This window comes from Lycorma delicatula, chromosome 8 (genome assembly GCF_047948215.1).
Source record: "Lycorma delicatula isolate Av1 chromosome 8, ASM4794821v1, whole genome shotgun sequence".
Classification (NCBI taxonomy): domain Eukaryota; kingdom Metazoa; phylum Arthropoda; class Insecta; order Hemiptera; family Fulgoridae; genus Lycorma; species Lycorma delicatula.
The window spans coordinates 89,343,965-89,358,167 of NC_134462.1; the positions used below are offsets into that span (position 1 = coordinate 89,343,965).

The 14,203-nt window shown below is 28.4% G+C and overlaps 1 protein-coding gene across 1 annotated transcript in view; it reads left to right on the plus strand.

The window, feature by feature from the left end:
* fax (failed axon connections) overlaps nt 1-13,953 on the plus strand; it is a 224,372-nt gene extending 210,419 nt beyond the window's left edge. Inside the window, exons 4-7 of the mRNA XM_075372463.1 lie at nt 2,603-2,740; nt 3,722-3,852; nt 7,244-7,400; nt 11,471-13,953. Coding sequence (XP_075228578.1) covers nt 2,603-2,740; nt 3,722-3,852; nt 7,244-7,400; nt 11,471-11,554 — 510 coding nt within the window. The 3' untranslated portion in view covers nt 11,555-13,953. The remainder of the gene's footprint in view (nt 1-2,602; nt 2,741-3,721; nt 3,853-7,243; nt 7,401-11,470) is intronic.
* Nucleotides 13,954-14,203: the final 250 nt, after the last annotated feature.

Consider the following 14,203-nt stretch of genomic DNA (forward strand, 5'->3'; position numbering starts at 1 on the left):
ATTTTAACTAAAACTGTTAGCGTTGAGTGAATTAGCAAAAAGAGAAATGGTAATAAGTGTGGAGTAAAACCTACCAAAATCATTGTGGAAACTAAGAAATGAACACCACATAAAAATTTCTGTCACACAATTTTTACGATATGTAAATATCAAAGAATAATATATTTTCACAATATATTTTTCTTCATTCTATCAGAATATGTCAAAACTTAATTGCGTCTAATGTCTGAATATGTCAGAAAGTCAAACAATCTGATGTCTGTTTTTAAAACGGTCTAACCATCCAATGCTACAAATAAAATATGCTTAGCCGAGACTTTTATTATTTTTATTTCTTTAAATTTTTCAGCCTGCCTTTCTAAAACTGGACCTTTGATAGGTACATTTTCACTTTTTTCACTTTAAACTATGATAAGAGGGCGCTATCTAAAGTCATTGTCATATAGCCTGAGTTCTTTTGCTTGCATGTGATTTTTTCAAAAGCACCCAAGTTTCTCACGACTCTTCCATACTATTGAAACTGAATGAAGAAAGTCCATGTTTTTGTAAACATTGAATTTGATAGGCCTCGTTCCAGTTCTTGGATAATTTGGATATTATCACTCACAGACAGTTGTTTCCTTTTAACACCCAACATTGTTCATTACAAATGAACTGGACTTAATGGAGTACACTTTTTAAAAATACACTTTACAGTTTTTTTTTAGCAAGAAACACTAAAATGAAAATGCATTCACTGACATGACTACAGTATTACTGTACTGTGTGTGGCTACTGGGTATCTGATTGATCACTTTAATAACGCAATACTACTTGTTTAACTGATTCTGTAGTACAGTACTGCATTTTTAAACTGAAAATTATGACTTCTGAATTTACCAGTGGGGGTAGGATAGGTAAAATTTATCTTTAACCACACCCCTCTTCAGACTTTCACTTAAATAGTTTACTGAACAAGCCTTAGGCTTGTTCAGGTTTAGGCTCGTAAATGAAGAAATGGAATTCCCTTGCTTTGAGATTATTTGGTTATTTAACTTTTTTTGTATTACAGTATTTTAAAAAATTAAAATGCTTGTAATAACAAAGTTAATGATGTGTCGATACCTCGCTAAAAGCAAGTTAATTTATTATTAATGAGATAGAAAACCAAACAAATTCCGGAATTTCGCTCATTAAGAAGCGAGTTCATTATTCACAGGTTCCACTGTTTGTCTTTTTGTAGAGTGTATGATTTAAATTTATTTCCCATTATTATAATTTACCTGTTTGTGTCAGATTTATCATGGAGTTTTTATTTACGTATGTTCATGCCAATATGAATTATCAGATTGTCTGTTGAAACCTAAATTTACAATAATTAAAGTCGATATTAGAAAACTGTTGAGAAATAAGTCAATGTATCTTATTTAATGTTACCTATAATTTAAATCTGAAAAATAGTTTTACTTTTGATTGTTACAAAAGTGAATTGTTTTTGTGGGCAGATAATAAATAGTTTCTATCCAAATGTATTAAAAAATTAAAGAATAGAGCTTACTGAAAATTAATTATTTTTATTAATTATGTAGTTGTTACAAATTATCTCAAGTTTTTTTAATTTAATATTATGTGTTGTTCTGGGCTGTTGGCCTATTTAGTTAATTAAAATCTCTATAATTTTTTTTAAAGGTAACATTTTTGTTGATATCGTTACTTTCATTTAGTACTCTGTTAATAATATCAATTTTTTATGACTCTTAATAATAATAAAACTTCAATTTTTATAAAAAGAAAACTTTCTGTTTTTGAATTATGTATATAATAACCATAAACACTGAGGGTTTTTTGTCTTGTGTGTAATGATCAAAGAACAAAATGAAAATACGTTGTACTTGATTAATATTTTTATATTAGTTCAGTAATGTATGTGATCTTCATTACTTACATATACATAATGGGAACAATGTTTCATTCCAAGGTTAAGTTGTGATGTAGATTGTGATAATTGCAACTTTCAGAAGCTTTTTATGCAGATGTCATTTTCATATTTAGTTGTAATCTATATTGTTTTTATTCTTGTATATATTGAATTAAAATAATTGCTCTTGGATTATTATTTTACTGTCAGTCAGATTTTATATATATATATATATATATTTTGTTGTTATATATAAATTAGTTATTAAAATAACTAAGTAGTTTAATAATAATATTTAATAAAGTAATTATTGTAAGATCAGTGAATTCCATCAACAATGGAACAATCAACATTAAGATGTTGATTGTTCCATTGGTGTATTGACTAGTAATGATAGCTGCTGCACACTCATAAAAAATACTACAGACAATAAGTCCAGTGAAATATATAAATTTACATATAATCCAACTAGAGGTACTGATTTCTAGTGAGCATTAAACCGTATTTTTCATTAGTTACCATTTATCTCATTCTCAATACATTAGTGAAAACTTTTGTAAGATTCCCTCTTAAAAAAGTATAAATTAACGTACATGATGTATTATTCACTAAAGTAAGCGTAATATCAGATTATGTTGGTATTTATGTATGTTAAGATTGTACATTATACATTGCTTAATTTTTTATTTTGTTTTTATGTTTTAGGGATTACGGAAAGTTAAGGCACAAGGTATTGGTGTTCACAAACCAGAAGAGATTATGGAATTTGGACAGAATGACTTGAAAGTACTTTCTGATATGTTAGCTGATAAACCATTCTTTTTCGGTGATGAACCAACCACGGTAAGTTTAATGGGATTTTTTTTATGGTAACTATTCATTCAATCCTTGGTCATATAACTAGTCGGCTTTTGATTACATCAATCAGCATTATCTAGGTCCAAATCTAATCAAAGCTATTGTTTCTTTTAGCTGGATTTGATTATTTGTCTTAAACAGTGTTTTCTGATTTTTGGAATTCAGTTAATAGAAATGTTTCAATCTAGATTTGCTTATTAAAAAGTTGTACATTAAGTTATTAAATTTTAATTAGGCAGTTGACTGTTTTGAGGCACACTTATGATAAAAGTTGAGCAATCCATTTAGTATTTTCATTAGTATATCTAGATTAGTTAGTTTTGGATTCAAACTCATTAAAGGTTTGAACTGAAATGTTCTATATATAAAAGTAAAGTTATAGTTTTCATTCTTATTAGTATAATAATATGTATATGTGGTTGTCTACTTGTCATGGCCCAAGAATAATATGTAATAATAGTTAAAAAAAATAATAAAAATCTTTTTTTCTTAATTCCAAAAATCAATAATTTAAAATGTTTAGTTTATAATATACAATCAGCTTCCATTAATTTGCAGTAAAGTATTCATGTTGTGGCCAATTCACTAGATTTTTTGAAGATTATTTTGTTTGGTGCAAAATAAACTACAAATTATTAATAATGCGTGCAATTATTTAAAGGTTAGTTTTTCAGCTCATCAGAGGGAATTATTGTACTATTACTAGTTTACAGATAGGATTTCAGAAGAAAGTGATATTTCAGTTTCTTAGATAATACATCCTAAGCTAAACCTGTAAGTGCAAAATGCTTGTTATTCTTGAGAATGGCTGTACTGCTTTAGAGAGTGATTCGTGTCACGTGTCTTGTCACTTATAACTCTATGATTGTGGTACCTATCACATAAAATAAATTGTTCAATTTATGTCAAGTATAATTTTCATGCATAAAATCCTAAATGGAGATATTATTCTGGTTATTGTTTCAGCTGGACGTTGTAGCATTTGCCAATCTGGCCCAAATATACTTCATCGATAAGGAAATGCCTTATCAACTGCGTGATTACATGCAAGAAAGCTGCGGCAACTTGGTTGGACATGTCAACAGAATGAAAGAGAAGTAAGTTTTATTTTGCTTATTTCATTACCCTTCAAGGACTGCAGTTGCCTCAAAGATGAGTTTTTTCTTTTATAAGAATGATTTCTAAAGAGTAGAAAATTGATTTCACAACTACTGAAATTTTCAGGAAAGTTTCATTTTATTTAGACTATGTTTAATTTTTTTTTTAACTGATTATTTTTCTCTCTTTATTACCAAATTTTACTTCATGTTATTATTATTAGTTAACATGGTTTTTTTATTATTCATACAGGTATTTACAACTTCTCCTATTTATTTTGTTATTACTACTGTTCTCTTCTTTAGAACACAATTGGGAAATTTTTTATCTGAAATTTAAAAAAAACTTCTTTTAAGTTTGTTTTTTAAATACATAATCATAAGTAAATTTTAGTGAATTTTACTTCAATGTATAAATATTTTTATTTTCATTACCAAATTATGTAAAGCATAATGTATTATGAATCCTGCTGCTAGATATAAGGTCAGTGGTCTTTACCAGCAGTTATTATGCAACTGGTTTTAGTCTGCCTATTACATAGTACTGACAATGTTGTAATATCTAGCTGTCATACATCATTTTTAGTCTACAAAATTAATATAGTGGTACAGTGTGATTCAAAGAAACGGGAAACTAAATAAATTAAATAACGTTAATGAAAAATTTTTTTTTAGAAAATGAATTTTATTTCATGTAATTGTACAAATGTTGCCATTTTAGGATACATACATTTTAGTTTATTTTTTAAAGATGACATCTTGCAGGTGACCTCCTCTTCTACGTAAACACTCACGAAGTCTCTTCATTAAATTGTTCATGGTTTGACGTAACATCTCAACTGGAATTTCCGCAATTGCTTTTCGGATCTTTGCCTTCAGTTCTTCCGTTGTAGCAGGTCTACTGTGGAACACTTTGCTTTGAAGGTGACCCCACAAAAAGTAATCGCAAGCTGAGAGATCAGGCGATCTGGGAGGCCATCTAATGTCACCATTTTGTGAAATGACACGTTGTCCAAACAATCGGAGTACAGCTGCCATCGATATTCGTGCAGTATGTGACGTTGCTCCGTCTTGTTGAAACCAGGCCGTGTTAAGAATCGGTGGAAATCTCTTTTGTTGTTCCACAACAAAGGTTTCAAGCACGGCTATGTAACGAGCCGATGTCACTGTAATCGCAAGACCAGTGTCATCCTCAAAAAAATAAGGGCCTATAACACTGTAAGATGACATAGCACACCACACGGTCACTTTCTGGTTGTGCAACGGATGCTGGTGTAGCTGCGTAGGATTTTCTTGTGCCCAGAGTCTGAAATTTTGCTTGTTAACAAATCCACTGAGGTGGAAATGCGCTTCGTCTGACATCCACAGTTCGTGAATAAACTCTTCGTTATCATTTATCTTCTGAAGCATTACATTACAGAATTGTGCTCGCACAACTGCATCGTTCGATTTCAGTTCCTGGACGATCTGCAACTTGTATGGATGGAATTGCAAGTCCTTCACTAACATTCTTCGAACACTTGAACTATGCGATTGTAAAGATGCTGAGAGACGACGGATTGACCGATGTGGACTTCGTGTGACAGCATCTTGTAAAGCTTGAACATTCTGTGGTGTACGGACGGTTCGCTCACGGCCTGGCGGTTTCTTTTTCATTGCCGAACCAGTTTCCTCAAAATTAGATATCCATGTTTTAATTTCATGTGTTGATGGAACACGGTCGTGCCGTCCCAGATTAAAATGACGGCAAAATTTTCTATGCGCTCCCTCCACACTGTCATTGTTTTTGTAAAACGCTTTGATAGCAAATGCACGTTGCGCACCACTCCAAGGATCCATGACAACTAAATGGCAGGTTAGGTTAGAGAGGCTGGCGCCACTTATCAAATGGTACCAATCGCCCACGGCTACCAACACCAACTTTCAAAATTTCCCATTTCTTTGAATCACTCTGTATATGATAAGGGTTGCTGATGTTGTGGTTGGGAATGACTTTCCACATGTCTTATGTATGTATAATGTGGAAATGGCTTTAGTATTCATTCAGTGCCCAAAGCACTATTTGTGCAAAGTAAGTAAAGTATCTCTGACATAGATTCCTGTATTTCAGCAATGAAAGCATAAATTATTTTGTACAATTAAAAATATGAGGCTTATAATCATTATTTGAAAATTAGACTACGGAAAGAAATGGGCAAAATAATTCTTCTTAGAGCAGTCAAGTTTAGTAGAAAGAATAACAAAAAAAAAAACAATACATTCACACTCTTTTTATGAACACTTACCAATAGCATTACATTACAATTCCTATTTAAAATTTTCTGTTTAATGTGGCTGTAAAAGGGGGAAGGTAGTACCAGCTGACCAACAGTATATATCTTACTGGAAATTCTGACACTGTAGTGAATCAATTCAAGTCTCTATGCAATAAAACTTAGTATAACCAATATTATAAGTTAATAAAAGATGAGTTGTTCCTCTTAAGCATTATTCTATTTGTATACCACAGCTTGTCTTATGGACAAGAACTCATTGCTGATCTCTACTAGTTTTATTACTATGTTTTTGTCGATTCATCTAGTATAAACCACGTTATTAACAGAGATACAGATCTCTGTTAATAACGTGGTTTATTTTAAATCTTCTATGATTTTTTTTTAAAACTTTAAACTGAACTTCATCAATAATCTTTGAAGTGTTTTAGAAATTGTAGAAGAATATTATATATAATACATCCACATTGTAACAAGATACAGTAAATCTATGTTTAATATCAAAAGTATACACTACATAATTTTAATTGAACCAGATGTTCTCATTTAAGTCTGCTGTATTAATACCTTATTCTTTATACTAGGGAAAAATTTTGAGGAAAGCTCATGTAGACACAAAGAATATAATAAAAAAACACACAACTTGAATTAGAGGATGTGAATCACGTTATACATGAAGTTGTAGCTAGAGTATGTGAAAGACTTTCTGTACTGTGGAGATACTGGATTACGGTATTTTTTGATTGTATTGACCAAAAAGCTCAAATATACTTCTCTCTTTTTATTTACGTTATTTCATTATGTTATACTATTAGTATTATGCTGGAGTTAAGTAATACAGTTGTAGATACCATAGAAACCTTTTTTACCGTGATGATTATAGATGGAGAGTTTTTTATGTGGATTATTTTCTTCACTTTTGTGAATAGAATAGTGTTCCATTTTAAGAGAACTAAAATAATGCTTATGAAGGATTTTTCTCACATACTGTGTACTTATGATTTGTTAAAAAATAACTTATTTTTCTTCAGAGTTTGTTGTTTATATTCTACTTAAAATTTATATTGTAGACATTTAGATTAATTTCTGATTACATATTAATTATTTCTTTACATCAGGTGTTTCCCTGATTGGGAAGATATCTGCACAACTCTGGACCTCAATTCACATCTGCCAAAGCCTCCTCCTGAAGAAAAAGAGAACAAGGCTAAGGATGAAGAGAAAAAAGCTGAGAAAGAGGGTGATAACTGCGATAAGGATAATGAAAAAGAAAAGGTATTTTTGTTGCAATCTATTAATGCTGGTAAAAATAATATTATTATTAGTGCGTTAACAATTATTGTTGTAATTTTTTTATCTAATCCTGGGTTGATTTTTTTTTGTATCTTCTTTTAGAAAACATTCTTTTATTATTGTGCAATCATTTTATATCTCTGCACAAAAATTGTACACTTCGCCTGTTATCATTTTGGTGATTATAAACAATTAAAATAACAAATTAACTTAAATAGAATATTTCAATCTCCTAAACCTTTTTTTAATAGAATATAACAGATTATTCCTTTTGTCCTAAGTTATTGAAAGTTGGTAACATATAGTTACCATTTTTACTGCTATTAACAGCACTGTGTAGTGAGATGCATGTTAGTGTTTACTTAAGAAATTGTTTGTATGTGTTTGATGAGTATTGTTAAACATGTGTTATGCGACTCAGATAAGCTTAACTGCTGTTTTTGTCAGCAAAATTAATTTTGATAAATATTTGCTATTGTTAGTGAAGAAAATTCTTAATTTTAGTTGAATTTAGCCATTCACATTTTGTATATAGCATATGAATATTGCTTCTTGAAAGTGATAGGTCTGTAAAAGATGTGAAGGCGGAAATCTTCTCCCTTTTTATATATAGATGGTTTGTATTTATTATGTCTCATAGTGCGCTTAATTTCATTTCTTAATCTCAACTTGCCTTTAATACTTCACTTGGTTTACTTTTGGTAAGTTTGCAACATACTATGTCCGCTACATTTTTATCAGTTAGCTTATTATTATTACTATTTGCTCCTTGTGAATTCTGTTGAGTGTTTAAAATGAATAAGAATGAATTACGATTCTGTATTTTTATCCTCTTTGATCTTTGCTCAATTTCCTTATTAAAGAGTTGAGGTAACTTCATATCATTTAGAATCCTTACATGGTGATCAGCTCAGCAATAGGCATGTTTGTTGGAAGAAATTTTTAAGTGTTGTTGTAGAAGTTGCATTTTTCAGACTGTGAAGATTTAGACACTTGTAAAAATTACCCACTTGAACAAATATAATGTATTATTGTCTCACTTTAACTATGCTTATTTGTAAAATTACTGATTCTAATATTAATAGTTTTAATATAAATATGAGCTCAAATAGAAAAGGTTGTCTTTATGAAAAATAGGTTAATACACTGAACAAGTAAATAAAATTTGTGCAATTTAATTATCATGATTCTTCCCATAAAATAAAATAAAAAAACTATTTTAAGATATTAATTCAGTTTCCTGTATTAAATAATTTTGCTCCAATACATTAAAAATTATTTTAGTCAATAATTTATTTTTATTTTTACAATTATTTATGTCTGGCCAGAAATGAGACTAACTGAAAATACTAAAGCAAAGCCATAATCAATTTGTTAACTGTTAGGTAGTTGAGTTACAGATTTTAAAGGAAAAATTTGCTTACTTTATCAAAAAATTATCACATTACAGCCACACACACACTTATACAAGTAAGCTTTAAAATCTTATCTTTTTTTTCAACATTTCCAGTAGAATTCCTCTTGGATATAAGCTTCCTGTTCCTTAAATTTATTAGTTTTGTTAAAATTATTAGTTTTGTTAAAATTATTAGTTTTGAGAACCTGATTTCTATTAAGTCACAGACAATTTGGCGACCAAGATGACCATAGAATATCTTTCTATATGAAGATGATAAGCCTAGGAAAAATTGCCCTTGGCTGTTAAATTGCTTGCTGTATGTGTATTTTAACTGTTTTGTTAGAACTAAATGGTGTGAAGATTAATACTGTATCTGACATTCTCCTATTGTAGAAATCAGTCAGCAGCTGGTGTAGCACTCACCAAGTTAATTGTCGTTTACTATCCATTCTCTTTAATGTGCATTTGCACATCCATGACATCTAATTTTTCATCATTCATAATGATAGTCTTGTGTTCACAATAAAGAGGAGTTCATGAAGATGACGTTGCCAATTTTCAATTGGCACTCAAAAAAAATACTATGCAATTTTACTGGGTGAAAATTATTAATTTTAATAAATAGTAATAAAATAGTAATAAAAAGCACACCTCATCATTCTTGTTTATTTTTATGGCATCTATTGGAAATATTTTCTGCAAATGCTTGTGGTTAGTCCACTAGCAGTTAGTTGCTGAACAGCCATCATTTTATGTGGCTGAAATTTATTGAGACCTTAGACGTCAAGACACTCTTGACAGTATTAAGTATCACTCTTTTTAAGTATCTTAAAAAGTTTACAGAGAAAATATTGTACTACTCATCCGATTGCTTCATTGCAGTTCTGCACCTCCATACTCATATATGCCATACTCAAATAATAGCTTTTAAAAAATACTCCTTACAAAATATTAGCATACAAGATTTGACAGTTAAGTTTGCAACTTGCCAAATATATGTGTTGTGCCAGCACTGTACAAAAATAATGTATGGCTCTAATGATGTCATCATACTGATATTTCATTTCATAGTTGTGTTATTGTTGATAAGTATTGTTTCTGTTAATGTCTGTACGTATTTTAGTATACATTAATTCTGATTAAATTACATTAAGTAAACAAGTCATTGAATTACATTACAATTATAATGCCATTGCTTGAATTAGGGAAATGAACCAATCAACTGAATCTGCATTAAATTTATTGTCAGACTTGACAAAAAATGATTTAAAATTATGGAAATGTGTACAAGTTTACAAGGATAAGTAATATGAAGAAAATAAAGGTTCATGAAATTGTATGTGAAAATTGTCAGCTGACAGTTAGAAACAGAGCAGAGCAAGTTAACTTTGATATAGGAACAGGTAGGAAAATCTTATTACGAGCAAGATGACTATAAATATGGTACCGAAACAGCTCACCACTAGAGATGCAATGTTGATTTGAAATTTTTCTAAAACCGTTATTGGAGAATCTAAGTTATTTTGATCCATCATGGGGGTCCACCAATATAACTAAAATCAATGACAAAAATGCAAGCGGAAGAGTGCCAATTCTCCACACCCAAAAATATTTTCAGTCCAAATTAAGAGTCAGTGTTGAAATTGTTTATTAAAATAATTGTTAGTAAAAAGACTCAAACTTTTCACCAGCAATTTCTGAATCTTGCATCATGACAATAAATTTTATCACATGGCACTTACTGTAAGAGAGTCTTTAGTGAGAAAACAAATTGCTGTGTTGGAATAGTTGGCCTGTTCAGAGGATCTGACCTTGTATGACCTTTCTTTTCCCAAAGATAAAAGAATCACAGAAAGGGAAGCATTTTGATAACAGTTCTAAAGATGATCCACAAAACTAATTCAAGGCTATTTTAAAGGAAGCATTTGTGTCAATGTATAGCATCCCAATGAGATTATTTTGACAAGGACCATAGTGTATTCAATGTACTCAATACTAAGGTATGTAGAAGTTCATCGAGTTCAAAAACTTTACTGTCATATAATATGAAAAAAGAGTGGAGTCTTCCATGAGAGATCTCAGAAAACTTGTAAGTTTGTTAATTTATCTAAAAATAGATATAAACTAAAGAAAAAATCAAGTATTGACTCTTTCAAACTCAACTTTATCAAAATTTGTGCTATCTTCAGTATCATAAATAAATTTAGGTAAAAGCATGTAATTTGGATATGCAGATTTTTATGAAGTGGATTTGAGTACTATATTGCTTCTTGGCAGAACGTTAGAATACCCTGATTTCCCAAGAGGCTTATAATCCTCCTTTGGGTTGATTGTTCTCTTCTCCTTTTCTTAATATTGGTTTATCCTTAAAGGTATCCTAGAAGCGGTTCAGTGGAACCTTTTACAGTTTGGGTAGGCAGCTATTTTCTTAGTGAAATGGCAAATTTTGAACTTGTCCAGCGACTCAGTTTCTTATCTCAAAGCTTATAAAAATTGTCTGATTAATGGTTGAGATCCATATCAGGTAAGGCCTATTGTCATATTTGTGCAATTTAGATGGTGTACGTTTTAGAAATCATGTAAGTAAAGTTTTGCATACGTTAAGCAAAATTCTTATTTACCAGATTGATTCATTTGATATTTTTTGTTACAGTCTGAAAAAGAGATCGAGAAAGAAAGCGAGAAAGAAACAGAAGAGAATAAGGAGAAAGAAAAGGAAAAAGAAGAGAAAAAGTGAACAGTCTGATAAATTGTCAAGTCCTACCTTCCGTATTCAGTGAATACATTAAATAAAAGGAAAAACAAAAACAAAAAAAAAAGGAATAGACAACAACACAACCTAATATAAGTGTAGCTTCTTAAGAGAATATTTTATGTTCTTATTTTGTGTTTTCATTTTTTTTTTCTATATCTAATATAATGCAGATTTATAATATAAACCACGTTGTGACCGTTAAGTTTTGTGTGTTCTAAAAAAAAAAAAGAAAAAGTCGTTTTTAACGTTAAACAAAATGGAACTGTTTATATAAACACATTATGTAATACTATGCATTATTTATTATTCTTCATTCCATAAAAGAAAAGTTTTTTTTATGTATTTTCTATGTAATTCTTTTTTACAGTGTAGACATCTGCTTTTTAAAATGGCCAAATAAATTATTAAATAGCTTAAATTTTTTATTATCATAAATGATAATTCTCTTTGTATATATAACTATTAAACAATATTTATAACATGAATGTACCATTCATAGGGAAATTAATGATTTAAATTATTTTTTTTCTAGGGAAAATTAATCTATTTATTTCATTATCACTGTTTTGTTTTTATTTGGCCATTTTAAATTCAGTTATAGAATTTCTATAATAATATTATTATAAATATATATAGAATTTTTAGAAATATTATTATAATAAGGTGTTTTTATAAAATATTTTAAAAACCTAAAGAACTTAAATTTTAATACAGTATGTATAAGCAAGCGCTCAAAAGTGAAATTTTCAAGGAGTCTGCTCAAATTTTTTTTTAAAACGAATTATAGCTTACTAACTAACAGAAAAAACACACTTGAGTCTTGTGTGATTTTTGTGTGAAGAAATTTTTTTTCAGGGACCAGGGATTTTTGACTGGTGCATTTATAAAATTGCATTTACATTTAATTATTATCATTAATTATTGTTAATAAAAGATGATAGTGTAATGAATTATTATAATATTAAATTATATTAATTTTGTTTTACGTGTTTATACTTTTCTTACGTTATAAATTTCTATTATTATTGATGATAGGTAAATGTAATATTACATTATTGATTTTTAATATTATTGTAATACTGTAGCGATTGCAACCAGTCCCATTGTTTTTGAAGAGACATGTTTATATTATTATTAAAATGTAAGTTTTAATTGTTTGACTAAAACCATGACAAAACCCTTGGCTTTTTGTAGAATAGTTTAGCTAGGTGTTTAAAAATAAATAAATTTTTAAAAAATGGGTAAAACCATACTTAAAAAAATATATATACTTGTATAAAATTATTTAATTATCAAACTTTTGTATGTTTGATTAAATTAAATTAATTTTAAAATGTGTGAGAAATTATGTAAAAACAGTTTTTAAATGATGAGATTTATGTATGATGATATTACTTTAACAATTATTAAAAATAAAAGTTTAAAAACCACATCAACTGTCGCATTTCGGTAATGATTGAGTGACTGTTAGATTGAAATATGAAATTTTTTATGGTGCGTTGCAAGTCAGTTAAACCATATCAAACATTGTGAAGTGTTTTGTTTTTCTTCTTTTTTTTAATATATTTTTCTTTCAATCTACTACAGTGCATGATGGTCGAACTGTTAAAATTACAAAACCGTTATTAGTGTATCAGTAATTTTATTAAAATAAATTTTATTTTATTTTTATTATGTATTAAAAAATACTCAGATGATTTATTATAATTATATTTCTATTTAGATTGTATAATTAGTAATAATTATTGTTTATTATTATTATTGTAGCTTCTTTTTTGTCCATTGTTTATTTTTTATTTTTTTTTTTTAAGAAGCTGTAAATTTACACTATGCCTAATTTAAATATATATATATAAAAAAACAAATATATATTAACATTTTTTTCACCGATATAAATTTAATTTAATGTTGTTTTATTTTTAATTATTATTATATCATAGTATATATATATTTATCATTATATTATATTATATTATATATATTATAAATAGCATATATGTATTTATAAATTATTTTATTTAATAATGATTTATACCTTTGTATATTATCCGTAAAGATTAGTGTTAATTTTTTCTCTTTCCTTTTCCTTCAATTTCTCATTAATTGGATTTTATTGCGAGTTCAAATTTTTAAATTATGTTATCAATATGATTATTATTATAGCTAAATCCTAAATTTTTTTTTTATTTATATAAAATGTATAATTTTTTTAAAACTAAATGTCATAGAGTATTAATAAAATGAATATTATTTAATTATATGCGAACCGTGGTTGATGTATGTACAGTGAAAAATGCTTTTAAGAAAAAATTTTTTCAGTAAATTATCAGCTGTAATTTGTTTAAATTTTCTCTATGGCAATAAAAATGCATCTTATTACATTTTCTTGTTTTATTATTATTTTTTTAATTTTTTATATTTTTTAGACCTTAATGTAAATCATTCAAGGGAATATACAAAGAAAAAAAAATTTGGAAGACATTAGTGTGTAAAATGTTACACTGTGCATATACCAGTATTATTGCAAGCTAGTTGAGTTGTAGAGTCTCAGTTTTTCATCTGGAAAGTCTTGGGTTCAAATCCCAATCGGTTGTAGTGATATAAAATTCATGTATAATGACAGTTAAATGC